Source organism: Tenrec ecaudatus, chromosome 4 (assembly GCF_050624435.1).
Source record: "Tenrec ecaudatus isolate mTenEca1 chromosome 4, mTenEca1.hap1, whole genome shotgun sequence".
NCBI lineage: Eukaryota > Metazoa > Chordata > Mammalia > Afrosoricida > Tenrecidae > Tenrec > Tenrec ecaudatus.
Genome location: NC_134533.1, coordinates 13717599 through 13745562, shown reverse-complemented (window position 1 = coordinate 13745562; position 27964 = coordinate 13717599). Strand labels below are relative to the sequence as shown.

Genomic DNA, 27964 nt, shown 5'->3' with positions numbered 1-27964 from the left:
GAATTAAAAACATTCTGACTTTATTATAAAATGCACATTTTTTTTAACAATCAGAGTGGGTTGCTGAGGCTCTTGCGTTCCCTCTCAGGGTGCATTTCATGGAAGGTACCTCTGTTGTTCTGCCGGAGGCATCACGTGTCCTGAAAACGGCGCAGTAGGTGCTGTCTCTGCCACAGAAGGATTCGACGGCATGACAAGCACAATCTGTGAAATCGATCAGAACATTGTAGGTGAACCAACCACATGCCGCCCAAGCTCGTCACTATCAGTCTCTCCTCTTTCTTCTCCTCATCCAGTGTCAGCACACAACTGGCTGGGTTTCTTGGATCAAATTAAACAAAATGTGCCCTACGAAATAATTTTAAAGAAAGAGACGTTTGCTATCTTGATACCCTCCTGGAAGAAGTCGCCATGAGGTCCACAGTTAGGTAGAAATGAATTCCGCCATGTGAACATGGAGAACATTATAAGCTTCATATGAGACTAAAATTCTAGCCAACACTTTGTCTGCAGCCTCATAAGACTCAGAGCAAGGGATCTAGCTAAACTGTGCCCACACTCCTGACTGCTGGAAACGAGGAGATATTACATACATGTTGTTCTCAGTCTCTATGTTGTTCCACTCTTCTCAATCTATTGTGTTCTCAAACTATTCCACTGCAATAAAGAAATGAATCCAGATAATTTTCCAAGGGAAGCCCAATACTTACCCCACCAGAGTTACAGCAGGCCACTTTGCACCCAAAGGCGGAGAGGGACACAGCCACACAGAACTCCAGCACACTTAAAAGGAGGACGACACCGTCCATACCCTAGAAGCAAATCCAGAACAAAGCAGCATGAGAATGAAGATGAAAAGTCCCAAACCCTGATCACTGAGGACAAGACCCCAAAGGGGAAAGGGCTGGCCAGGGGTTCAAAACAAACAAACTGGCTTTGACCAGTTTCACCATTACTTGGCCTGGTGAATGTAATTTATTCTCTCCCTTTCCTCACTGATAAAATAATCATGCTCCCCTCACCCCTCCATATACACTACATTCCAGGCCTAGACAACCCAGAACGGGAAAGCACATCAACAGTAAGGGCAAGGGATGATACATCTCCTGGTCATTTTAGTCTTTTCAAATAATACAAATTCGGTACATTGGGCATCGTGATATGAACTCATATCTTAGTATTTGTACATAGAAAATGTTTCCCCCCCAAGGGCATCATGTCCTAGTCCCATAGTCGGTGAAGGTGCTCAACTACACGGCAAAAGCTGCTCACCAGATGGCTTTGGGATGTGGACATTATCCTGTATTGTTTAGTTGGGTCCAGAGTACCTTATAAGCATTCATCTAAGTATAATTAAGAGGTAAAGGAGTCAGAGAGTTGAAGATTGCACTGCTTGCTTTGAATATAGAGGAAGGGTCCACAAGCCAAGGGATCCAGGGAACCTTTAGAACACAGGGGCAGTGGAGAGCAAGAGACTCAAATTCTCCCTGGAGATTCTAGTTAAAACAACTCAACAAAAGAATGCAAGTCCGTTAACGTCTTCAATCCAGCTCAGTGCACTCAGCCTCCCAACCTCCAGATATATAAGGTAATGAATTTATTTTTTATTAAGATTGTGGTCATTTGTTTCAGCAGCCACCAAAAACAAATGCAATCACGGACATCGAATGTATCTATCTTTAATCCAGATCCTTGGACAATTGGCTTTAGTTCTAATCTTTAACCCAAACGTGGTGGAATTTGAAGGACACTGAGAAGTACTCTTATTCCTAATAATCTTACCCTGAAATAGGGGCTGAGATTTTTTTCGGTGTGATCTTTCTCTCCATGCTTTTTACCCCTCCCTCTGCTCTGACGAAGCCCATAGAGGAGGACCCAGAATGTAATACAGATGTATTTGTAATTCATTATTTCTTTATCTATTCATTCGTCCTTTGAGCAAATAAGTATTCAGCATCTCTGTCTTGGGACATGGTGGTAAGTGCTGAAGACATAGGAGAAAACAAGACAGACAATTTTCTTGTCTTTAAGGAGCTTAAAAAGGGGTGGATTCCAACCGATTCAAACTAGGCAAAATGGATACCTGATTTTTTTGTTGTTGCTGATTTCAGCAAACTGGTAGTTCAAATGGCACTGGCAATCTGCAATTTCTCTAAACTAGTTGACTGGGCAGTTTCCCAATGTGGAAATCACAAATTGACAGTTCTTTTTTTTTCTTTCTAAATGTTCACCTGGGCCACGGTGTATTCTAGCTCCCATTGCAATGTTCATTCTGTCCATAGTCATAAAATATTAGAAGGAACTATGCTAGTAATATTTATTCTTTTCATTAAAAATAGATATTTTTCATGAGATACTACTTTTTGATTCTTTTGTGCTTGTTATTTCAGTAATCACACATATACTCTAAAGAGAAAAAAATACCACATCAGAGGGTGGAATACTTTCAATCATTTCCGTTTTTTGCTACGGTCTAAACTCTCTAGAACAAATTACCTACTTCCCGAGTGGTCAAAGAGCTAAAAATATTGTCAGCACAACTGCTGTCAATTCAGCAGAAGTAGAAAGGGTTGTTTTTGGGTTTTTTTTTAAAGAACATAATATTTTCAGAGAAGTGGCCTGTTTCTGTCGGTGAAAATGACTGTTGTCTAATTGGTCTTCTGCTGAAGAAATTGGGATCATCCTCCGACAGTGAAAAGAGGGTGTAGGACAAGTCACACAGCTGATAACGTTTGGATAAAAATGAGGAACATTGCAAGCGAGGACACAAATCAAGAAGCAATATGGAAGTACCTTAAATAACAGCTTTATTGATTTGGGGCAGGTATTATTTAATATTTTTTCATTAATATTTCCAAGCCCTTTCTTATAATCTAGTCAAGTTCTGTGTACCGCTTTTGTTGTTCTTATTTCGGCATTAGCTGTATAAAATAATAAACTACCTTTATAAAAGGTCTATCTTTTTATATATGAATGATGGTCATTCGGGCAGCAAACTGGTCATTGGATTATTTGAATCCCACCACTGATTTTATCATCTAACGGACTTGGCTGTAAGTTAGCAAAGTTCTATCAGGGTCAGACAGTAGATATTTAAAGCATTGTGGGCGCTAAGTTATTAATTGCAACTACTCAACTCTTCCCAAGTAGCACAGAAGCAGCCACAGGCAATCTGTAAACGAATGGGTGCAACTGCATGTCAATAAAACTTTACGGACAACAAGTGCCAGGCTAGATTTCTAGCACCGCCACCAACAAAAAGTGGCAAATAAATTAAATTTTAGATGGGGCCACCTAGAATTCCTGGTTTTGAAGTCAAGTATGGCTTATCATTGACAATTTTTTAAGCTTCTGCCTATTGCTCCCAGTAGTGTGCTATCTCTCTAGCAACACTTTTCGACAAAGATCTCACCATTTTCTAGCATCATTTAATAAGTACCTTCTATACGTGAGGATAAACCAACCTGAATATCAGCTGAGGCACCTAATTTTTCCACAGAAACTCCATTAAAAATGTGCTGAAAAACTCAGCTTATACACGAGTGTATAAGGTGCTTTGGACACTTGGGGAAAAAAATCAACTGTAGGATGAAGACAATGATGATTGCAATGCTAATGATGTTGATCTTCTCCTCTCTGGAGGAAAGAGTCTCCTGAAGGCATAAACATGGTCCCCTTCCTAGGTCTTCCACAAAGTACTGACTTTAGGATTGAGTACAACATATACTTACTGTCACGCAGTCGAGACAAACTCATAGTGACCCTGTAGGACAGGGTAGAACTGCTCCTGTGAGTTTCCAAGACTGTAACTTTTTATGGGAGTAGAAAGCCCTGTCTTTCTCCCATGGAGTATAGCTGGTGGTTTCGAACTGTGGACCTTGCAGTTACTACAAGCCCAATGTGTAACCACTACACCACCAGAGTTCCTTAAGCATAAGCTATAGCCTCAAGTATGTGTGGGCTGAGAGTTCAGAAGCCCACGTAAGAAAATACTTAATGCTTCAGACTCCAGGAAGTGCCTCTTTTTACTTTTAATAATTTTAATGGGGGTTCATACAGCTTTTATAAGAATCTATACATCCATGTATCAGGCACATTTGTACATATGTTGCCATCCTTCTTTTCAAAACATTTTCTTTCTACTTGGTATCAGCTCCTCATTTTTTCCTCTGTCCCCCACCCTCCCACCCTCATGACCCCTTGATAATTTATAAATTATTATTATTTTTGTATCTTACACTGATGGCTGTCTCCCTTCACCCACGTTTCTGTTGTTTGTCCCCCTCTGAGAGGGGGTTATATGCTGATCATTGCCATCAGTTCCCCTTCTCCCCGCCCCGACCTTCTCTCTCCCCTCATGATATCGCTATTACCATTATTGTTCCTAAAGGGTTTAATCTGTCCTAGGTTCTGTGTGTCAAGAGCTCATAGCTGTACCAGTGTAAATGCTCTGGTCTAGACAGATTTTTAAGGTAGAATTGGAGTCAGGATAATGGGGGGAGGGAAGCATTAAAGAACCAGAGGAAAGTTATATGTTTTGTGGGTACTATCCCACACCCTGGCTGGCTCGCCCCTTTTTTGCACCCCTTCTGTGAGGAGATGTCCAATTGTCTACAGGTGGGTATTGAGTTTCTACTCTGAACCCCCACGCCCCCCACCATCTTTGCATCAATATGATTTTTGTTCTGGATCTTCTGATGCCTGATACCTGATTCCATCGACACCTCATGATCACACAGGTTGGAGTAGTTCTTCCATGTGGACTTTGTTGCATACCAGCTAGATGGCCACTTGTTTATCTTCAAGCCTTTAAGACACTAGAAGCTATATTTTCTAGTAGCCAGGCACCATCAGCTTTCTTTACTACATTTGCTTATGCACCCCTTTTGTCTTCAGCAATTGTGTCAAGGAGGTGAGCATCACAGAATGCCAGGTTATTAGAACAAAGTGTTCTTGCAATGAGGGAGTACTTGAGTAGAGGCCCAATGTCCATCTACTACCTTAATATTTAACATATAATATAGGTACATAGATCTACATCCCTATAATCATATATAAATATATTATCATAGGTCCATGCCTGTATTTATACCTCTATAAATGTCCTTTGCTTCCTAATTCTTTCCTCTATTTCACCTAGGAAGTTCTTATGGATGATTGCTGGTGTAAGGATGGGCAGGGGGAAAAATTCTAGAATCTGCCATGATGTCTTGAAGAAGGTGTCTGAGATAAAAAGCAGGAGAAGGTATATAATTTATATGGCTAAAAGATAAATTAAAATGCAGTCCTCTATGTTCAAAAATGACTCAGAATTCCAAGGAATCGAAAGAAGAGGATTACACCAAGCACAGGACCTTCAGTGGGCAGGGCCCTATAGAGACATCCAGGAAGCTATGACAGGGACATAATCTCATGTGAATTTGCGAAGGGGTGCAGTCTAGCCTCTTAATCAGGTCATGGCAAATAATGCTTCAGTGTGGGCATTCTGGGAATGCCTGAATTCCTCCCTGGAGGCAGGAGACACACTCTCTCTGCTTTGTCTTCCTGTTGACAAGACACATGGAGCTATGCTGATGGCAGCCAGAGCCTTGGAGCTGGAGGAGCCACGTGGAGACCCACGCCAGAGTGAAGGTGCTTCCACTACCACTGGATCCACAAGACTTTCCACTCACTGAACTGTGATCTTCCTGCATTCAGCATTATTGCATGACTGCATGAGTCTGAGGAGGAAATTATGGACTAGGATTGACATATGGGATAATATCAGAGTTATGGACTTGATCTGGACTGGGCTGGGAGTTTTCTTAATGTACAATTTCTCTTTGATCTAAAGTTCTCTCTTATACACATGAGGGTCTATGAATTTGTCTCTCTACTCAACCAGGATGAACACAGAAGTCATGCCCATTAAGTGAGTCAAGTATAATTGGTTCCTTAAAGTCTATAAATGTGGGCACTTCTAGAATTGATTAACATTGCTCTTTAGAATAACAATATGGAGCAATCGTAAGTGATGTCAGAGAATAAGAAGCAGAAGGTCCCAGACTCAAATCCTGCTCTTGCCAATTTCTAACTCTGTGAACCGAGAGAGGGAGCACTGGTAGCTTAGTGGTTCCAAGTCGGCCTGCTAACTACAACATCACCAGTTCAAAGCCACCAGCCCCTCTGAGGAAGAAAGATGAGATTTTCTACTCCCATAAAGAATGACAGTCTCAGAAACCCACTGGAGCACTTCTATTCTGTTCGATGGGACTGTTCTTGTGTCAAAATGAGTCACAATCAAATCAATGGCCATTAGTTTAGTTTCAGTTCGCCTTAGAAAAGCTTACATTCTCTGAAGAAGAGATTTAATCTTTTCTTTTTTAAAACGATGAGTAGCAAAGCATAGAATTGTTTACTATAAGAACTTCTAGAAATTTCAAGGAGAGAGAAAATATTTAGGAAAGTTGTCTCTAGGGATTATTTCATTGCGAATAGATAGCTCTGGAGACATCAGAAATTGGGAGTAAACAAAAGCGAAACGGTTGGTCTATCTCATAAGTAAGAACAATGCTCAGGTCCATGTGTAGCTGAGGACAGGTGACGCTGAGAGTGAGACAGAAGGAGGAACGAGGCACCCTGGTGAAATACAGATTTGGATGAAGCAATGATCACAGAAAATCCAATGGTGTTGAGACTGGCCAAGGGACTTTTCAGTAGCAAATATTTAAATTTATGAGGAGACTGCAAAACCTTCTATTATCTTTTCATTCCATTTCCACCAATTTTCAAAGCATTCTCATGCATTTTATGCTACAATACCCAACTCATCCACCACGCCTCCCCCTACATGCACACTCATTCCATAAATGACAACTTCAAGACTTTTACTACCTTCATAATCTTTATATAAATTATTCTCCTAGTTTCCTAGTACTGCAATGACAAAAATTTCTCTAATGAGCAAGAATGTATTATCTCATCATTTAGGAGGCTAGAAGTCCAAATTATTATCTCTATTGGTGAATGCTTTCTTATTGGTAGCTCTAAGAGTGGTTCTTGACATTCCTTGGCTTATAGGGGAATCTTGCCTTCCCCCTGTGCCTTTGTGTCTCTTGTGTTTCCCTTTTATAAGAGACCACTCAGAAGGGATTAGGTTTAGGATCCACCCGCCTCTGGTATGACTTTATTAACATAACAAAAGAAGAACCCTATTACCAAAACAGGGTCCTACACACAAGTACTGGAGTTAGGCTTTCAACGTCTTTCAAAATTCTGTCCATAGCAATGTTAGTTTGTAGACTGAAATTGTAGAATAGTATCTACCTATTCTAGGTGGATCCACCTGTTCTATTATCCACCTATTCTGGGAGGGAAAGTGGGACAGAAAAGTTATAAAATACACAATTAAGATGGCGAATGTGCTAAGATATTGGGGATAGAAATGATGAGTCATACAAGAACATCTAGAGATATTGGATGGGACTCATCACGACTAGGATAAAGATCAAGGTAATTTTCCGTCACTTAGAGAACCAGATCCTCCATAAGGAGCTCAATCAAGAAACCCTGGAGGCACAGGTTGACGATTGGTCTCTCTTTTCCAAAGGAATAACAGGACATACTGATCATAGCTGTGAAATAAAGAAGGGTTGTATGTCAAGGGCTCAGAGCAGTTACTGTCAGACAGTAGGTGTTAAAGGAATGTGAGCTTTCCTTTCCCACAGTGCCTGATTCCATGCAAAGAAAAATTAAGGAGAGACGGGATTCTAAAACCGAAATAAAATTTACCTTACTTCTCAATCACTTCAAAGTTCCTAAAATCATCTAGGAATGACAGAATACTGATTGTTAATATTGTTAGAACCTGGGATTCCAGGCCCTCCTTCCATCACAGTCCCCCATGAAAAGGAGAAGCACTCACCATTAAAAGGGATGAGACCAAGGCACAATTCTCTGGCATCAATTGGTAGCTACAGTAAGAGTGGTGGTATGGGAAAGAAATCAGGCTGATTGAACTCATGATGATCCCAATGGCAGCCAGGGTGGAGCTGGCAATATTCAGTCCTAGGCTACCTTGAATCTAAAAAGGAAGGAAAAATCAACAGCCTCAATGTGGTCCCCAACCATCTCACCCACTTCTTTGCCCCAACATAGCCATCTCTAGCATTTGGCTCCCACCTTTTCTGACTTGTTCTCCCCTATAAGTTTCTCATCACTTACAAGTTTCTACCTAATCTTTTGCGTTATTGTGGTTACTTGGATCTCATATAAACTCAAAACCAAACTCGCTGCTAACGAGTTGACTCTGACTTCTGGTGATCCTGGAGGACAGGGTAGAACTGCCTCTGTGACTTTCTGAGACTGCAACTCTTTATGGGAGTAAAACACCCCATCTGTCTCCCAAGGAGTGACTGGTGGTTTCGAATCGACCTTGCAGTTAGCAGCCCAACAGGTAACCATTCCATCACCAGGGCTCAACGTGATGCTCCTGGCAGACTTTCCTTTTCTTTTTCACTATTATTGTTCAGTACTGTCAAGTCAACTCCAATTCACAGCAACTATACGTACAACACAGTGACCTATCGCCCTGTGCCATGCTTACAACTGTTGAAATCTTTGAGCCCACTGATGCAACCACAGTATCAATCCATCTCGTGGAAGAGCTTTTTCTTGGGCCTTCTACTTTGCAAGCCTGCCATCATTTCTAGGGACTAGTCCCTCATAGCACATCCAAAGTTTTTGAGACAAAATCTCGCCATTCTAGCTTCAAAGGAGTCTTCCTGCTGTACATCAAGACAGATGTGTTCATACTGCTGGTCATCTCTACTCTATTCAATAGTATTCACCAGCACCGTGATTCAAACACATCACTTCTCCGATCTTCCCTAGTCATTGCCCTGTTTTCCCATTCAGATGAAGCGATGGCGGATACCATGGCTTGGGTCAGGCATACTTTAGTCTTTAAAGGGATATCTTAGCTTTTTATCACTGTAAAGATTTTCTCAATGCAAGCCATCTTTGGTGTCCTGACTACCGCATATTTTGTTTCCTGACACAATAGTTGCAGTCCCCTCGTTGGAAAACAGTTTTCTCACTTCCTCCCCAGGTTCCTGATTGCTCTTTGCTTCTCTTTCCTGCCTGCTCAGCTTGGCTTTTGGGCAACTGCTGCCCTTGTGGCTTCATAAGGTTGGTTTTTCTGAGAAATCCCTCCTTGTAGGTGTGGTTTGCTCACTCTATGAGGTTTTAAATGTATCCAAGGGCTGTAGTCTCAAGGTTTCCACTATCAGACCAGTAGATCTGGCCTTTATCATTTATTTTGAGTTTTGTTCTAGATTTTTCTTCTACACTTCAGGCCCTCTTTTTGTGTCACTGATGAGAACGGACAGTAGTGGTAGCCTGGTGCCATCGAATTGTTCTGATTTGGAGGTAGTGATGACATTGTCTCCCAGGATCCATTAGTCTTGTGGACTAATGTTTCCTTTGGTCTTTGAATCGCACCGTGCTTTTATTGTTACAGGATAGTTGCATTTAGCTATTTGCCTGCGCTTAAGATTCCAAGAGCTATTCGCTAAAGTAGGATGTATAACATTGTCCGTGTGAAGTAAATCAAAATCCCTTCCATCCAGTCATGGCTGACTCATAACAGCCCCCTGTGGGTTTCCCACATTGTAACTGTTTATCGAGTAGAAAGCCCAGACTTTCTCTCATGGAGCTGCTGGTGATTTCGAATTGCTAACCATGAGTTCACTGAACAACTGCCAAGCAACACTCCTCTCTGTGAACTAGGCCATCTCAGTTGGCCTAGACGTCACCTGATGCTGTGGTTTAAGCCTTCAAGCTTGGTGACTCAGTCTTTCATGGCGTTTGGTTATGGCTATGAATGTTTCATACCCTGGAAATACTACTGAAATTGACACACTCCTATCACCACATTTAAGTGGAACTATTCCAAGAACACTTTTCCTTGAGGGCATCTTCCAGGCTCCCTGAGGTAATGGTTTAACACCACAATGGGCCCTTAGAACAATTCTTGTTTAAACTGCGCCCCTCTCCTCATCAAGAGATGCTTTAAGTCTTTCTCTCAGGGACAGGAGCGTTCATTTCCAGAAATGGGGTCATAAAACAAGGCGCCTGAAACTTTACCTAAATATACGTTTGTTTTACTTCTGTCAACACCACTTAGTGATATACGTATTTTAGCTTACTTTTTCTTTTGTTTTCTGTATTCTACCCTCCCTGAATATATAAAAGTGGCTTGGCCAGGCAAGACAGGGCTGCGTCCTGGTGAAAAGTCCACTTTGAATAGATCCCACTGCAGCCCGGGCTGCCTGATATAAGAAAATAAAGACTTCAATCTTTTTAATTGAACATTTTAGCGGTCTTCTTTTATCCGAACACACAACACTACTATATGCACTTATGTATTTGCCACGTAAATACATGCTTATTTGTAGTGTGTACAAATATTCTATGCCAAATCATATATGTACTAATGGGTGCACTCCCAAATGCCATCCCACACCTGCTTAGCTTGTTTAGGATATTTGCCTATGTATATACTCAAAACTTGTTTGTTATTACAGTTACGGCAGTATTATGTATTTAATACTATTTACCAATGTTGCATGTTACTCTTGTACAGCAGCCACTCTTTTTCTGGCTGTGGTCATGCTATGCTGACCTCTCCTTTATTTCAGATTGCATTTCCCATCATCCAAGTCAATGAATGTCCACTCTAGTTACTGAAATTCCTCTTTCCCCTCCCCAGCCCTGGTAACCATCAAGGAATCTTCATTTCCATGTGTAAACATATTCTGGATTTTTTATAATAGTGGCTTCATACAATATTTGTACATTTCTGATGGACAATTTTCATTCAGTATAACATTCTCTAGGTTAAGCCATGTTATGAGACGTTTCAGTTATCCTTTAATTTTGAATAGTATTCCATGGTGTGTAGGTGACATAGTTTCCTTGTCTGTTCTTTTGTTGATGAACACTTAGGTTGCTTACATTTTTTAAATATTGTAAATCATACTGCAATTAACAATAAGTGTGCAAATATCTATTCATGTCATGACTTTTTTCCTCTAGGATATAAATTCACCAAGTAGTAGGATTAATAGATCAGATGGCATCTCCATTTCCAATTTAAGGAAACACTTTATTGTTTTGTACCGTGGTTGTACCATTTCAGAATTCCACTGGCAGGGGATGAGCGTTGCAGTTTCTCCACATCCTCACCAGCATCTGTTGCTTTCTAGTTTATTTCATCATTACTATTACTTCCGAGGTGAGATGATATCCTATTATTCATTTGACTTGCACCTCTCTTCTGGCTAATGGTGCTGAACATATTGCATATCTGTTAATTACATAAATGTCTTCTGTAAGTGTCTGCTTATGTCCGTTTGCCCGTTTTAAAATTAAATTCTGAGGTTTTTATTGTTGAGGTGTTGACATTTTCTGAAAAGTTAGAGATTTCTAATTTTAGTCTCTTGCCAGATATTGTTGCAAAAAGAAAAATCCCAGAAAATCCCAGTCTGTAGATCCTCTTCTTACTCTATTATTGAGCATAAGTATTTAATTTTCAGGACTTCCCATATATCCAGCATATCTTCTGTGGTTTGTTCATTATTTATTTATACATGCCATTCTATTTGTGCCATATATATTAGAGTCCTAACTTTGTCCTTATTTTTTTCCATGATCTTGATTGTTTTAGATTTAAATGTAGGTCTTTGATACATTTTATGTTAGTTTTGGAGTCTGATACGAAGTATGGGTTGCAAAGATATTTGTCCTGCTCCTGTTTCACATTTCCCCTGAGTAATTCTCTGTATCTTCATAAAGATCCTCTCAGTAACCACTTCATGAAAATATCCATCTTCATGTCAACAATTCTATCATGGGACAATTGGTTTATTAGCAATATTGAAAGGCCAGCACAAGATGTATCCTTTCACCATATTTATTAACTCTCCATGCTGAGCAAATCGTCTGAGAAACTGCACTATACAAAGAAGATTGAGGTATATTAATTAGTGGAAGGGTCATCAGGAATCTGCAATATGCCAATAGAGCACTTGTTGGCTGAAATTGAAGATGATTTGAAGACCAAAGACTGTCAGAAGAATGAACAAGTACAGTCAGAATGCTACTTAGAAACAAGGAAGGTGAGACTTTGTCTCCTGTACTTTGGACATGGTACATGAGGATGATGCAGGCCAGGGTAGTTTCGTTTTGCTGTCCACAGAATGACTCTGAGTCAGAACCAACCTAATGGCACCTAACATTAGTCCAAGCAGTTAAAACTCACAATCTTCGGCTTGTTTCAAGACATACAAAATGTAAGGCCATGAGGCATTATTAATCCTTATTCTTTCATTAAAAAAGGAATAAAAAATAATTACTCACCACACCTTTAGTAGTTCTGATTCCTGCTGCAATTGAGAAGGACCCTGAAATAATAAACTGATAGCAAAATAAAAAATTAAGGTAACATTTTAAGCAGACATTTGAGATTATAGTTTACCCAAATGTATCCTTACAATATTAGATAGCTGACATTTATTGTGCCAACCTGGCCGATAAACACATGAGGGATTAACTGAAGTATGGAGGGATAAATGGCTCAGTGAGTCTCGCCTTTCTAGTTCTCGGGCCTCTTGTTTCTGATGGTCGGACCAGGGTGCAGCTGCCTTAGCCAGGTCCCTGCTTCAGCTGGCAAGGCTCACTTCCTGCAAGACAGCCTCAAGGAGTAGCCACATGGACCTACCCGATGCAGCCCTGGGTGCTGGAGCAGCCATGTGGAGACCCCTGCCAGCACTGAAATACTTACATGCTCACTGATTCAGCTTTCCTCCTGCAGTCAACGTCATTGTGTATGCTTTGTGAGATTGAGGAGGACTTTGTAGATAGGTGTTGGACATATGGGCTAATGTTGGACTTATGGGCTAATTAATGTTGGACTTATGGACCTGGACATCACTGGGTTGGGATGCTTTCTTAACATACACTTACTCTTTATAAAAGTCTTGTACATAGAGTTTCTTTGGATTTTTCCCCTAGTTTACCCAGACTAATACACATTAGATAAAACTGTTAAGCAGAACAATTATGTTAGAAGAAATACAAAATGTAAATAGTTTCCCCGCTTCTCAAGAAAAAAACAGAGAAATTCTAACAGAGGGATTCATAGGAAAATTTATCAGGCCTTTTAAAAATAGCTAATTTCAATAGTATTTAAATAGTTCCAGATCATTGAATTATAAAATTTCCCCATTCCTTATATGAATTAGCCCCACACCAAATGTGCACAAAATATACTAAACCAAAACCAGGAAGACATTTTAAAGTTTCATTTAAAATATGAATATTTGCACATAAGAGACAATTGCTATAGTTTTGGTGTCAAAGAGTCACTCTAACACATTACAACCTATGGACAGCCGAACGGAACACTGCCCAGGAGTGCCCCATCCTCATGATCCCTGTTATGTGTGAGCCCTTCGTTGCAGCCGCAGGTCAATCCACTTCATTTTCACTGTCCCTCCATTCTTTCCAACACCAATAAAAGGGTAGCAAAGAAAACTTGCTTTTGTCAAGTGGCTTATTAGGTAGTTAGAATATATTAGTTCAGGGAACTCCAACAATTGAACAGATATTTTCCCTTTGGATAATATTGTAAGAGTCAAATCAATAGGCCTTAGACTATTCCACTGTTTGCGTTTCAAAGTTTGCTTTATGACTCTTTGATTTCAAAAACCATTGTATTTTAACATCCCTTCCCCAACCCACTTCCCCCCCCACACACACAAAAGACTGATCTAAGGAACCACTTGTTAGTATTGCCAAGTGGTGTCTCGAACTCAAACACCTTTCTGTATAATGTTATGTCTAGAATATGACCTAAAAATAATCAATACGAACTAATTTACTTCTGGGAAAATTACAGCAAAGACTTCATTACATTAAATGTAATACATCAGGTATTTCTTTAAATATTGTGTTTTATAAATATTGAAATTGCATTATAATTAATAAAGTTAATAGATTTGAGAGGTAACGAATCCTGTTGGTAAGATATTCATGCAACATTAGCTATAAATGTGAAACATATCAATTATATTGGAAGAAACACAAAATGTTGTAAATAGCTCCCCCACAGCTCAAGAAAGAACAAAGAAGAGGGATTCCACTAGAGGGATTCATAGGAATATCCAAAAACTTTGATGGACCACATGAAACAAAGAAACGATAACCCATATTATCAATGCTCATATGTGTGTATTCTTGTGTCTGTTTGACGATAGGACTGAATGAAAGTATCTAATTTACCGTAGCAAAAAATGTATACAGTATTTTAGGTGGAAAACAAAGAAGGAATACAAGATGCTATGTATAAAGCTTTAAGAAAACTTGAACAAATACACTTATATGAGGATAATTTTATTTGATTCTTGTTAGATAAATACGGCTACACTGGGGACTAAACACAACCCCAAACCCGAACTACTGCCATCGAGTTGATTCAGACATCAACACTGCACATGATTTCCTAAGTGATAAATCTTTTCCAGAGCAGACAGCTTCATCTTTCTCCCAAGAAGGGGATGATGGGTTTGAACCACCAACCTTGAAGTTAGCCATCCAGGAGACATAAGGGACCAAAAAGGAAGAGAAAAATTGCACTGGTTCCTGCTATTGCTGTTTTTACATTGTAAGAGAACGAAAGAAGGCCCTTCAGAGGTAAGGTTTGGAAATAGGTTGAAGGAGGAATCATTGAAACCAGCTGCACAAAGCCTTGGTGGGTGGCCTGATGGATTACCATTAGGCTGGTAACAACAAAGGAAAGATAGACTCTATTCCGGGAAAAAGTTACAGACTTGGAACTCCACAGGGGCAGTTCCACCCTGTCCTATCGTGTCATCATTAATCAGAATTGATTCGATGGCTGTAAATTAGGAATTGTTGAGCAGCACAAACAACCCACAAAGTAAGAAAATGAGTCTTCTCAGTGATCCCTCTTCTGAGTGATCTCTCAATTCACAAAGCCAGCTCCTGCTCTTTCCAGAAATCTATTTGACGCATGCAGAAGTCATAAACTAAATAGGCTGGTTTCCAAAGCGGGCTTGGAAAGAAAATGGAAACGAGAGCACAAAACTAGGAAGATTCGTGCATTTAATTCTAAATTCCGACAATGTTAGCATGAGCCCTGACTTCTATATTAACAGTTATAAGACCTTAAACTCACTGCCATTCTGATTCAAAGCTACCCGGTAGGACAAGGTGGAGCTGCCCCATTGGGCTTTGAGGTTGTGCATTCTCACAGAAACAGACTGTGGACTCACTCTCCTGGGGAGTGCTTGATGGGTGGGAACCGCCAAGGTCATGGTTGGTTTCTCAATGCTTAACCCACTGCACCTCCAGAGATCCTCCTCTATGACCTTAGGAAAGTAACTTTATTTTGTTAGTTTTCCATTTGTTTATCCATAAAAGAAGTATAAATGCTCCCTCAGAAAACTGGTGACTGCGTCAGACAGGGCACGATATGACAAAATAAGAATTTATAAACTATCAAGCGTTCATGAGGGAGGGGGAGTGGGGAGGGAGGGGGAAAATGAGGCGCTGATGCCAGGACCTTAGGTGGAGAGCAAATGTTTTGGGAATGATGAGGACAATGAATGCACAAATGAGCTTTATGCAATTGATGTTATGTATGGATTGTGATAAGAGTTGTATGAGACCCAAATAAAACTATTAAAAACAACAAACATAAATGACAACAACAAAAGAAACTGGCGAATGAAGTAGAATTGTGCACATGAAGTACCTAGAGAAGTGTCTGATTACGTTGCCATGTGTAGATCTTTATAGAGTTTTTTAAGTCTCTGATCTTTCCACAGTAGAATACCAGGTTTTCCTTCCAGTGTTCTGCGTGGTTTCAAAGTGCTAATCTGCTTGCTTAGACCTTTGGGCCAACCAGGGACACCTGCCAGGATTGTAGAGTCTAAGGACAGCTATTCCTGACATAATAGTTTTATACAGATAAAGCACTCTCAGAAATAGGTGTTTGTGATGCTTCAAGAATTATGCTTCTAATATAAATAGGCGGAGGGGAACCCAAACCAACTCTACTACTTACTTTATTCCCAACTGTGGAGAGTTAAATGAATAGAAGCTCCCAGAATGTCTGATCTGTGCCCCGATTCTAATATCAACATGGTTATAAGTGTTTTGTTTCCTGTTAGAAGATGAAACTTGATATTTTATTGTCATTCATGTTCTTATTTTTCATAGAAGTCTTCGGTGTTTTGTTTGTTTTGTGAGAGGCACTTCTGAATTTTTCTGAGTTTTTGTTTTTCATGATGTTTTACATTTTACTCAACTATAATTACTGTTATTAAACTTATGAAACAAAAGTGATTAAATAGTCCCATTTGCTAACAATTAATGCTCACTGAACCAGATACTGTAAATTATGTCCATAGTGGCCACCTCCCTTCCTCTTCCTGGCTAACGAAAACTATCATTCTGTTTAGTGTCCCATGAGCTTCAAGGTACAGTGAACCTTTCCATCATTTTAGTGATGGCCTGAGTAGTTCAAACCAGTAATGGCAAGTCCATCCCTCTGACCCATAGTTTAGGGATTATGCACTTGAAATGTTTCTGAACACTGGGCTACATCACAAAGTGTGATACCAGAAGACGTCATGTGATGTTGTCCAACCAACTTGCAAATGACTTGCCATTGACCTCATTTGAAATCATTAATACTTTCAATATTTAAGGAGAGTCATGATGGTGTCATGGTGATGTGTTAGACGGTGATATTCATGGTTGGCAGTTCAAAACCAACAGCAGCTCCTCAGGAGAAACATTGGACTTTCTGGTCTCATAAACACTTAGAGTCTTGGAAACCCAAGTTGCCATGAGTCAGCATTGATTAGATGACAGTGAGTCCGGTTTGTTTGTTTTTTCAATATTTAAGTCATTGTGGGTTGAGTCTTTGGTTAGATGTGGCTGTGAGATATTCTAACTATGTTAAATATTATATTGGCCCATCATTCTATATTCTTTATATTATCATGAGAGGGAGGTTAAATCCATTCCTCAGGGCTATAGGACTACAAGTTAGAGAGAGTTGGTTCAGAAGGCACTCTACTTACCATCACTGACCCCCAAACTGTGTACCCCAGGAAGACAGAAATGGGACTTCGGCCATAAAATGGCAGTGTGGCACACATCATTATTACTCCCAAGCTCAGGTTCATCAAAGCAATCAGGATCTGGACAACCTAGAAATGATGACAAGAAGTAAAATTTATGAACGGTGCCCAAGCATTGAGTTACTCTCCTTCTCAATCTTTCAAAAGAGTCAGGTGAACTTCTAGATATTCCTACATTGATTTCTTTTCATATAAAGAACTGTGAATATGGTAACATCAAAATTATCTCTTAGAATGTCTATATTTTTCCACAGAGATTTCAAAGTAAAGAAAGACTGAGCGTCGTGACGCTCTGTTAACGGTGGTTCTCCTTTGTCACATGCCCAGACAGGAGGGATGAAAGAGCTAGAAAAAAATATCTTCCAGCAAGGAGCAGTAGCCTGAAGGAAGAAAAGTCCAATCCATACAGGGAAAGAAGAGAAGCAAGCAAATCCGACCATTTCTTAGGGCCTAGACCTGCAGTCAAGATTTTGATTAGGGAGGTGAAACAAACAAACAACAACAAAAACAGGGCTGTGAGTACAATGCTCCCACGGTATTAAAAAGAATGAAAAGTGTCCACACTAATTTGGTCCTGAGGCTTTGAACCCTGAGCTATAAATAGAAAGACAGGTTCATGTTAGTAGAAGATTCACTGCGTCTACTTGCACAAACATGGCTTTCTTTATACTCTCAGTCCTTGAAGGAAAATCAATCACACACTCTGAAGGGGACATGCCAAGAGGACAGGAGAGCTTTCATCATCCGTGGAGAAGGACTGAGTAAGAAAAAGACCCAGAGAGAGACACGAACAATGTTAGGCTATTAGGGTTCAGGAAGACTGTCGCGGGAATGCCAGCTAGTTCACACATGGCCTTATCTTCTGCTTCTCTTCCATAGAGAAGTTCCATATGTTTACTCTGGATGAAGCATATGGATTAGATGCACAATATGGTAGAATATTGTGCCTTTTTTACCCCCAAAGTGGTAGGGCCTGAACATCAGATGCTGATGGGCTGAAGATCAGTTCATGTATTTTGAGGCGAGCTGTTGTTAAAGTTGGGTGACATCAAGCCCCTTTCAACCCCTGACAATCTGATATACGAAAGAAGGAAGCACTGTCCCGTCGTATCAATCCGTCTCATTCAGATTCTTCCTTATTTTCTCAAGCATGATGTCCTGTTCCAGACTAGTCTCTCTTGCAAGCCTGTCCATAGTACAGGAGACAAAGTCTCACAGTCCGCACTTCCAAGGATTCTGACTACACTATTCCAAGACAATTGGTTGGCTTCTTGGCAGTCCATGGTACTTTTCAGTATGCCTCTCCAGCACCACAGCTCAAATGCATCGATTCTTCTTCATTCTTCCTATTCATTGTCCTGCTTTCACATGCTCATAAGATGACTGAAAATACCAGGGCTTGCTCAGTCTGTCACCTCTTAGCCCTCAAAGTGAGATGCTTGCTCTTCAACATTTTAAAGAAGTCTTGTGCAGCAGCCCAGTGCAATACATCCTTTGATCTATTGACTACTGCTTCTATGAGCATTGGTTGCAGATCGAAGCAAGATGAGATCTTTGAAATTTTCAATATTTTCACCATTTATGAGTATGTTGTCTGGTGGTCCAGTTGTGAAGATATTTTTTCATTGCAATCCTTGATCTTCATCAGAAAACGATTCAAATATTCCTGACTTTCAGCAAGTAAGGTTGTATCATCTACATATTGTGGACTATTTATAAGCCTTCTTCAGTTTTGATTATGTTCTGCATATAGTCCAGCTTGTAAGATTGAATAAATACGATATCAGGATACAACCCTGACGTTACTTTTCCGGATTTTAAATAATAGAATCTACCTGTGTTTTGAAAGATCTGCCTCTTGGTCCATGTACAGGTTCCATGAGTACAATGAAGTATTCTGGAATTCCCATTCTTCGAGAGGTGATCCAAAGTTGTTGGTTTTTTATGATGCAAATGCCATCGCATAGTCAGTAAATCACAAGTAGACATCTTTTTATAGTTTTTCTTTCAGCCATGATGCATTTGAAATCAGCAATGATATCCCTTGAGATGTTCTCAAAATTCAGGTGAAATGTGTATACATTATAAATCCTTTTATTGGAGGCTCTTACAGCTCTTATCACAATCCATACATTCATCCATGGTGTCAAGCACATTTGTACATATGTTGCCATCATCATTTTCAAAATATTTTCTTTATGTGAGCCCTTGGTATAAACTCCTCTTTTTTCCCTCTCCCCCACCCTTCCATCCTTGTGAACCCTTGAAAAATAATCTATTATTATTATTTTCATATCTTACATTGTCTGCTGTCTTCCTTCACTCATGTTTCAGTTGCTCATCCTCCTCAGAGGGAGAGTTATATGTCAATCATTGCCATCAGTTCCCATTTCTCCCTCTGCCCACCCCCCACCTTTCTGGTAGAACTGGGGCAATGATAGTATGTGTGGGATGGGGGGTGGGGAGCATTAAAGAACTAGAGTAATGTCATGTACTTCATAGGTGCTAAACTGCTCCCTAGGTGGCTTGGCCCTTCCTTGTGACCCTACTGTGAGGGGATGTCCAATTGTCTACAGATGGACTTTGGGTCTCCACTCTGAACCCCCTTGTTCACATCAATAAGATTGTTTTGGATCTTCTGATACCTGATGCCAGATCCTTTGGACACCTCATGATCACACAGGCTGGTGTGCTTCTTCCATGTGGGCTTTGTTGACTCCCTGATAAATGGCCGCTTGTTTAACTTCAAGCCTTTAAGAACCTAGATGCTATATCTTCTAATAGCACCGTCAGCTTCCTTCACCATACTTGGTTATGCACTCATTTTGACTTCAGCCATTATATCGGGAAGCTGAGCATCATGGAATGCCAGGTTACTAGAACAAAGTGCTCTTGTGTTGAGAGAGGAGTTGAATAGAGGTCCAATGTCTGTCAGCTACCCTGATACTTAACATATACAGATATGTATGTAGAACCATGGCCCTATCATTATACATTAATAAATTTACATATATACATGCCAATATACCTCTATAAATGTCTTTTGCCTCCTAGTTCTTTCCTCTATTTCCTTTTACTTTCCTCCTTTCCCACTATCATATTCGGCTTTCATTCGGCTCTCAGTAATTCCTCTCGGCTACATTTCACTTGATCGAACCCCACCAGGCATTCTACACTCTCCTCACCCTCGATTTTAGATCTCTTGTTGTTCCCTTGTCCCTGGGTTGTTGGCTCCCTGTCCCTTTACCCCACTGTCAGTCCTGCTGTTTTCTCCTGAGGGTCGTTTATCTTGCTTAGCTTACATAGATATACATGAAAAAAAGGGAGGGTGGAATGGGGCTATAAATAGTTCTTCCAGGTCTGTCTGCTGACCCTGATATATATTTTCTGATCCAGTCTCATGAGGTGTCCAGCCCTGCTCTCCGAGTCTGAAGTCTGTCTTCAGGATTTTGACTCTCATGGATTTGTTTAAACTTTCTTCAACTTAAACTTAAAATTACATATAACCAATTGATTGTCTGTTTCAGTCAGCCCTGATCTCATTTTGGCTGTTGAGATTGAGCTTCTTCATCGTCTCTTCCCACGGTTGTAGTTCAATTTGATGTCTATGTATTACATCTGGTGTGGTCAATGTATAACGTTGTCATTTAAAATGTTAACAGAGAATTACAATGAAGATGTCGTTAGTCTTGGAAAATAGTATTTTGCAATCTCCAGCTTAATTTCTATCACAAAATTTATATTTTCTATCTACTGTGTCTTCATCTTGTTTTTTCAGATTTTGCATTCCAATTAATCAGCAATTACCAGTGAATTTTACTTATATGTTTGATCAACTTCAGACTGAAGAAATTGGTAGAATCCTTTAATTTCATCACCAGGCTTCATGCATGTGCATAAATTTGAATAAAATTTTTATGAATGGGACCTTCTTGTAAGCGTAAAGTTATTAACTAAACATAGACAGCATGGTACTGCAAGAATGATCCTGAAGTGTTTTTTTGACTGTGAATTTGATGTCATGGTTCTTGAATTTGTCATTCCGAGTGCAGTGAACCATATGATTATCTGAATCAGAGTAGCCACTGAGTATCAGCTTGCCGATGCCTAGGATACATGTCTGTATGCACTCCATTTCAGTTCTGATGATTTCCAATTTTCGTAGATTCACGCCTAATGTATCCCACATTATAATTACTAACAGATGTTTGCAGTTGTTTCTTTTCATTTTGAATCCTTCCCCATGAACAAATGAGGTCTGCACACCAGTCACATCAAGACAGCCAATGCTTCTTTTGTGAGGTAGCACTTCCTTAGTCGTGTTTGAATGTCTCCCAACATGATGGACTCCTACGCTGGCACTATATTGGACAATGTTCCACAGCTGTTCATAAAGTGGACCGACTATTCTTTCTCCCATGTCTGTTATTAATCTGGAAGTTCTTCTGAAACCCGCCCAGCTTGGGTGACTGGGATAGTTAGGTTTATGTCACTGTGAACCAGGATTCTCCCATGACTTGATCTGTCATAATATGTTCAACTTCATGATGTCAAACCACTGTGAGGATAATGGACCTCCTTAATCTGGCCACAGCATTGAGATGATTGAGGACGATTTAGTGGAGTGTGTGGTCTACTCTAACTACAAGTTGACAGTGTGTGGAAGCTACCTGACTTCTATGGCTGGGTTTGGATCCTGCATCTGGTTCATCAGTCTCCTGTTTTATTGCCTGATGCTCCCATGAGCTGTCAGTGGACTGCCAATCTTGGGTTCACTTGGCCAATCTCAGATTCATTAAGCTGGGCATCCACCTGCCTGTGATCTTCCTGCTTCCTGTTCACCAGTCTCTACAGCTCCAGGTGTCAGGAGAAAGCCTTCAGCTTACATCTGACCCACACTCTTGACCTAGAGTGAACATAACCACTTCTATATCTGCGTGAGCCCTCTCTTGCTAGAAATCTCTTTCTATGAGCTGTTGAAGGGATCCATTATCAAGTATCAAAGAACAAAAATATATCATTTTAAATGTGGGTGAGTGCAGAGTGGAGACACAAATCCCATTGGTAGGCAACTGGACACCCCTGTACTGAAGGGCTGTGGGGAGGAGATGAGACAATCAGGGTGCAGAGAAGTAATGATGAAACATATAACTTTCCTCTAACTCTTAAATGCTTCCTCCCCCCCAACTATCATGATCCCACGTCTACCTTACAAATCTGGCTAGACCAGAGGATGTACATCAGTACAGATAGGAAATGGAAACACAGGGAATCTAGGACAGATGACTCCTTCAGGACCAGTGGTGAGAGTGGCGATGCCTGGAAAGTGGAGGGAATGTGGGGTGAAAAGGGGGAACCGACTACAACAATCTACGTATAGCCTCCTCCCTGGGGGATGAACAGCAGAGAAGAGGGCAGTGAGAAATAGCAGTGTAACATATGACAAAATAACAATAACTTATGAATTATGAAGGGTTTATGAGGGAAGGGGAAGTAGAGAGGGAGGGGGGAAATGAACAGATGATATTAAGGGATCAAGTAGAAGGCAAATGTTTTGAGAATGATGATGGCAACAAATGTACATATGTGCTTGACACAATGGATGGATGTATGGATTGTGCTAAGAATTGTATGAGCCCCCAATAAAATGATTTAAAAAAATTAATCTCTTTCTATACACAGATACAAGTGTGACTGGTTTTGCTTCTGTAGAGAACCCAGGCTAACACGGTGACCCTGTTACCATTTGAAATACTGGTGACATAGTTCCAAGAACCAAGTCACGGCAGTATGACAAACAAAGAGACAAGTGGTGCTTTGAGGCTAGGGAGAGAGAGTATTTGTCATTAGGTCTGATCAGTTTTTGGATTACAACATCATCGATCTTTTCCATGATTGGCGCCTGACTTACCCCAAGGACCTTGGGCTCACCCTTCAAGAACTTCCCTGCCAGCCCTTTCCACAGATATGACTTTACAGCAGCTGGCTGTCCCATTTGGTGTACACCAGGGTCAAGTTCTGATGTGGTCTGTTGCATTTTCTTCAGGGTTGTCAGGGCAGCAGAAAAGGTGCTACAATAAAAAATAAACATAATTAAGAATTAGTTCTAGGAATGACAGGAGAGGAGCACACTGAGGCATTCTCCGATATAAGACAATCCCTGTTTGCCTTCCTTCAGTAAATTATAACAGCTGTTAGACATTTAACACTTGGATGTTTAAAAACATCTTATCCAAAGGTCAAATCAAAACTCACTTCCATCAAGTCAATGTCAACTGATTCCGGGAGGGATGGGGTGGAAAAGGGGAACCGATTACAAGGATCTACATATAACCTCATTCCTGGGGGACGTACAACAGAAAAATGGGTGAAGGGAGACGTTGGACAGTGCAAGATATGACGAAATAATAATTTATAAATTATCAAGGGTTCATGAGGGAGGGGGAAGTGAGGAGGGTAGGGAAAAAAATGAGGCGCTGATGCCAGGGGCTTAAGTGGAGAGTAAATGTTTTGAGAATGAAGAAAGTAATGAACGTACAAATGTGCTTTACACCATTGATGAATGTATGGATTGTGGTAAGAGTTGTATGAGGCCCCAATAAAATGATTTTTTAAATGTTAACTGATAGCCACCCTGTAGGATAGACTAGAACTGCCTCCATGAGTTTCTGAGACTATAACTCTTTACGGGAGTAGAAAGCCCCGTCTTGCTGAAAGGAGCAGCTGGTGATTTCGAACTATCAACCTTGCAGATTGTAACCTAACCTGTAACTGCTATGTTAAAGAAGGTATTTATTTGTAGCGTTCCTGATTTTCTCTGTTCTTGGGGAGGAAGGAAAAGGGGAATGGCAGGACTGCCGGGATAGCACGATCGTCTTTTGCCGTGTGCTCAGTGCTTGAGTCTGACTATCCTCTGCAGTTTGTTGCAAAGATTGTTCAGAAGAGTGAGAATTGTCATAAAGCAGATATGGGACTAGGAAAAGGCAGTTGCTTTTAATTGCAGTTTCCACTATGAAGAACTACAAGTTGGGAAGCCCGGTTATATATTAAATGCTATTGAGTAGATGTATTCAGACCGAACTGTACATTTGAGCATCCTCTCGGCGAAATTCAAGATCAGGATTTTGGAGAGGAGTGAGAATAAATAAGGACCTTCATTTTGGCCTTAAATCAAATCCACAACCTTTAATCCAGTTTTACTTGGAAGAATGGCCCCCTTGATCTTAATTTGGAGTCATAATAATAAGGCTTTTAGTTTGATCTTCCTTCACTTTCTCCCCAAAGGAAAAAAGTATTGTACTTTAGCGCGTTTCTCTCGAATGAAGCCGTTCTCAACCTGTGGGCCGCGACCCCTTTGAGGGTCAAATGACCCTTTCACACAGGGGTTGCCTAATACATCCTGCAGATCAGACATTTACAGTATGAGTCATAACAGTGGCAAAATGACAGCGCTGAAGTAACAACAAAAATAAGTGTATGATTGGGACTCACCACCACATGAGGAACTGTCGGCAAGGATCGTGGCATGAGGAAGGTGGAAAGCCACCACTCTAGTGCAAAGGCACTTTGGTGTTTTTCTCTCACACGCAACTTCAGAACAAGGATTTAGGAACTGTAGGTCCTGTCTTGTCAAATAGCCCTGGTTGTCTAAAAGTGGATGATTTAACACGGCCCTTCTAGCCACATTCTCTGCCCTACTCCAGCTTGTGATGTGTTGCAGATTCTAGCCTCCTGCGCTTGTGCTTAGGATCCCATTGTGGAAGGAATTCTATGTTAAAGAGTAAAGGTGGGATGCATCTTAGATCCTACTTTACAGGAGGGGGCGGCGCAAGTCATCATCCTTCGTGTTCACAGGGAACTGAGTATGATCATCCGAAAGATTAGGAAGGAAAACGTATCTCCATCACAGCTGCCCTTTTCGTGAACTGTGTTTCCTGACATGAGATTTGATAAAATCCAAAAAGACCTGCTTTAATATTTGAGCAGTTGGGGCTTCTGGGTCTGCACCCTGCGTTTTCTTTGCCTCTGTCTGATCTTCATATTTAAGACTTAACAGCACCTGAAAATATGCGAGATATTTCTTCAAAGTGTCACAAGTCTCTGTGAAACATTGTAGCAAATCTCAGAAACCAGGTACTTGATGGACTCTATTCCAAGTAGGAATTGGGAGGGGGATGAAAATAGTGCAGATTAGCCACTTGGGAGATTTGGATATTTGGAATTTCTTTAATCTCCAGCTCCTTGGGTCTAGTCTGGTATTTATTCTTCTGAACGGAATGATTACCACACAGCTTGTTTCTATAATTAATGTCTCTTCCCTAAGACTTTCAACTTCCGCCAGGATAGAGATATTATATTAAAATAAATGTTTCCAGAGGTCTCTTACTCAATTTTCGTAGTAACATAGCAGGTTCTTGTCACTCAGGGTTAGCGCTCCACTCACCCAAGGACCTCTGACAAGTTTCCTTGTCACTGCCCAGGGACCCCTCGATGACATAGGATCAGTATGTGTCAGGATCAACTCAAAAGCACTTACAAACAACAGCCTTAGCACCACAGCACACATGTGGTCTCAATGAATCTGGGTGACGTGACAACAGGTCATGACAACAGGTAACCTTCGCACCACAGACATCCATGTGGTCATTACTTTTGCAGGTACATTCCCCAGGACTTCTCCATGAGTACCTTCAGTTTGGGGTCAAGTGTCCAGTGCATGGCACCAGAGACAGTTGGAGAAAGGGGCCACAGATCTACCTCATGGAGCAATTTAAACATGTAAGGCTAGCAACATTGAATTTGCCCCATACCACATCCTCCAATTCTGCATGAGGCACATTGGTTTTCTTAAATGGTAAATGACCATGTAATATGTATTGGAAGAAGAGAATTAACATCAAGGAATGGGCATCAATTAGTTCAAAATTTAAAGTATTGCGCTCAGCTATCTGATGGGTTACGGATTCAGAGAAAACTAAAATTTAAATAATTTTACCCAGCTTCAGTCTTTGTGGATCTTCCCTAATTTTCCTCCTCCGCAGCAAAAACTGCTCCGAGAACACCTTAAAGTTACCTTTCAAGGGCTCCTTGAACCACCCGGAGAAGCTCTGGTGGCTTAGTGGTTACATGTTGGGCTGATAACTGCAAGATCTGCACTTCGAAACTACCAGCAGCTCCACAGGAAAACGATGGGCTTTCTACTCTCGTAAAGAGTGACCGCTTCAGAAACTCACAGGGGCAGTTCTACCTGGTCCCATAGGGTGACTATGGGCTGGCATGGACTCCATGGCAGTGAGATTTTGGTGAACCACCCAACCTAGAATCACGGGAAGTGGCCTCTCATTCCACTGCCAAGAAGGGCTATCTAGCCAAGCATCTCTAGGATCAACCAGTGAGAAAACCATCAGCCCCAAAGTCTAGGAAGGCAAGTCCCGGGACGTACCTTTGTAAAAGCCTGCAGTATCTCTGTGTGTCTGATGAGTGCTGGAATAGGCTCCAACCAAGGACTTCCTGGTTCCTCCCCACAGACACAGCTCTCTTCTCTGAATCACCGACCTTTAGATGGGCAGTCTCCTTCTATCAGGATTTGTTTCCCCCTACATCCCAAAGGCTGAGAATTTCTGAGAAGCACCACTACTTCCTTTTTCATGTAGGAAGCACTAACAGATTTTGTTTCCCCAGTAAGGGTGTGGATGCCTATGTGAAATTTACTGAACAAGCAGTAACTGCCTTTGCAAACAGTGGGTTTTTGAAAACAGTGGTAGTTACCCTGTATATCAGTAGGTGAGCATTGGCTGTTTCTGCCTCTGCCCAAAGATGTTTATACAGAGAGTAAACGCATTTTGTTTGGATTTCATTGGAAAAGTGCCTTGTTCACGGTTTCACATATTTTCACATACCTCCTCTTGTATATCTAGTGAATTATGTTTCATTATTTATAAAACAATTTAAAAGTTCTACTTATATTAACATTCCACCAATGAAAATCCATTTGAAAGTTATGCCCCAAGAGCCATTTAATTACGAATGGTCATAGAACAGCAAGTTGTCTGTCTGTGAATAATTAATACAACAGCGCTCAAAGATAGGGTAGTACTTGTTATCATATGAAGAGACTAACCTTTGACAAAATAATTCTAATAATTTATTACATGACCTGGTGATGCTTCTGAGATGAATAGTCCTCATTTGTAAGACAAAAACAACACCTACCCAATATTAAGAATGAAAATAATGGCTGTTAGTCTTCATTCATTCAACACTGACCTAGTAAACAATCACTATGGCTGAAGTAGTATGTATGTTACATGATTCAGACAAGGTGGTAGAAAAAGACTGGGTCTCCCAAAGAATTTACGGACCCCTGAACAATGCAAACGAGTAAACAGAACATTATAACACTGAACAATCAGTACCTTAAAAGGTAAGATAGAGTATCTTAAGCGCCCTCTTAGTATGGTCAATTAAATCAACTGCATGGTGGAAATAGAGAAGACTTCCTAGAGAAGGACACATCTGATTTCAGACCTGAAGAAGGAACAACCTAAGGGATGAGTCGTGTTCCAGGTGGAATCAATACAATGAAGAAAATACAAAATTCTAAAAACAAAATCATGATGCATCCAAGAAACGGAAAGAACTTCATAATTATGGAAGGAGAGATCACTCAAGATATTTTTTGGCATTTATTATTGTTTAATAAGGAATGGAAATGAACAAAAAGTATCCAAGTGAATAAGTGAGTTAGAGTG

General features: G+C 40.6%; 1 protein-coding gene across 1 annotated transcript; it reads right to left on the bottom strand.

Annotated features, from left to right (window-relative positions):
- Window positions 1-3: 3 nt before the first annotated feature.
- LOC142446276 (membrane-spanning 4-domains subfamily A member 4A-like) lies at window positions 4-26802 on the bottom strand. Its single transcript, XM_075548043.1, has 7 exons — window positions 26656-26802; window positions 23125-23284; window positions 17154-17282; window positions 12400-12456; window positions 7904-8062; window positions 711-812; window positions 4-204 (listed from the first exon to the last, which is right to left on the bottom strand). The coding sequence occupies exons 2-7, from the start codon at window positions 23248-23250 to the stop codon at window positions 97-99; spliced, it is 681 nt and encodes a 226-aa protein (XP_075404158.1). The 5' UTR covers window positions 23251-23284; window positions 26656-26802; the 3' UTR covers window positions 4-96.
- Between the last annotated feature and the right edge of the window lie 1162 nt (window positions 26803-27964).

Bases quoted from the DNA above. Each gene is read 5' to 3' on its own strand.
- LOC142446276 (XM_075548043.1), bottom strand. From the start codon at position 23,250: ATGCAACAGACCACATCAGAACTTGACCCTGGTGTACACCAAATGGGA. The intron at 17,283-23,124 runs GTAAGTCAGGCG...CATCATTTCTAG, and splicing joins GTGAGCCCAAGGTCCTTGGG to GTTGTCCAGATCCTGATTGC. The intron at 205-710 runs GTAAGTATTGGG...TCGATTTCACAG, and splicing joins CCTGCTGTAACTCTGGTGGG to ATTGTGCTTGTCATGCCGTC.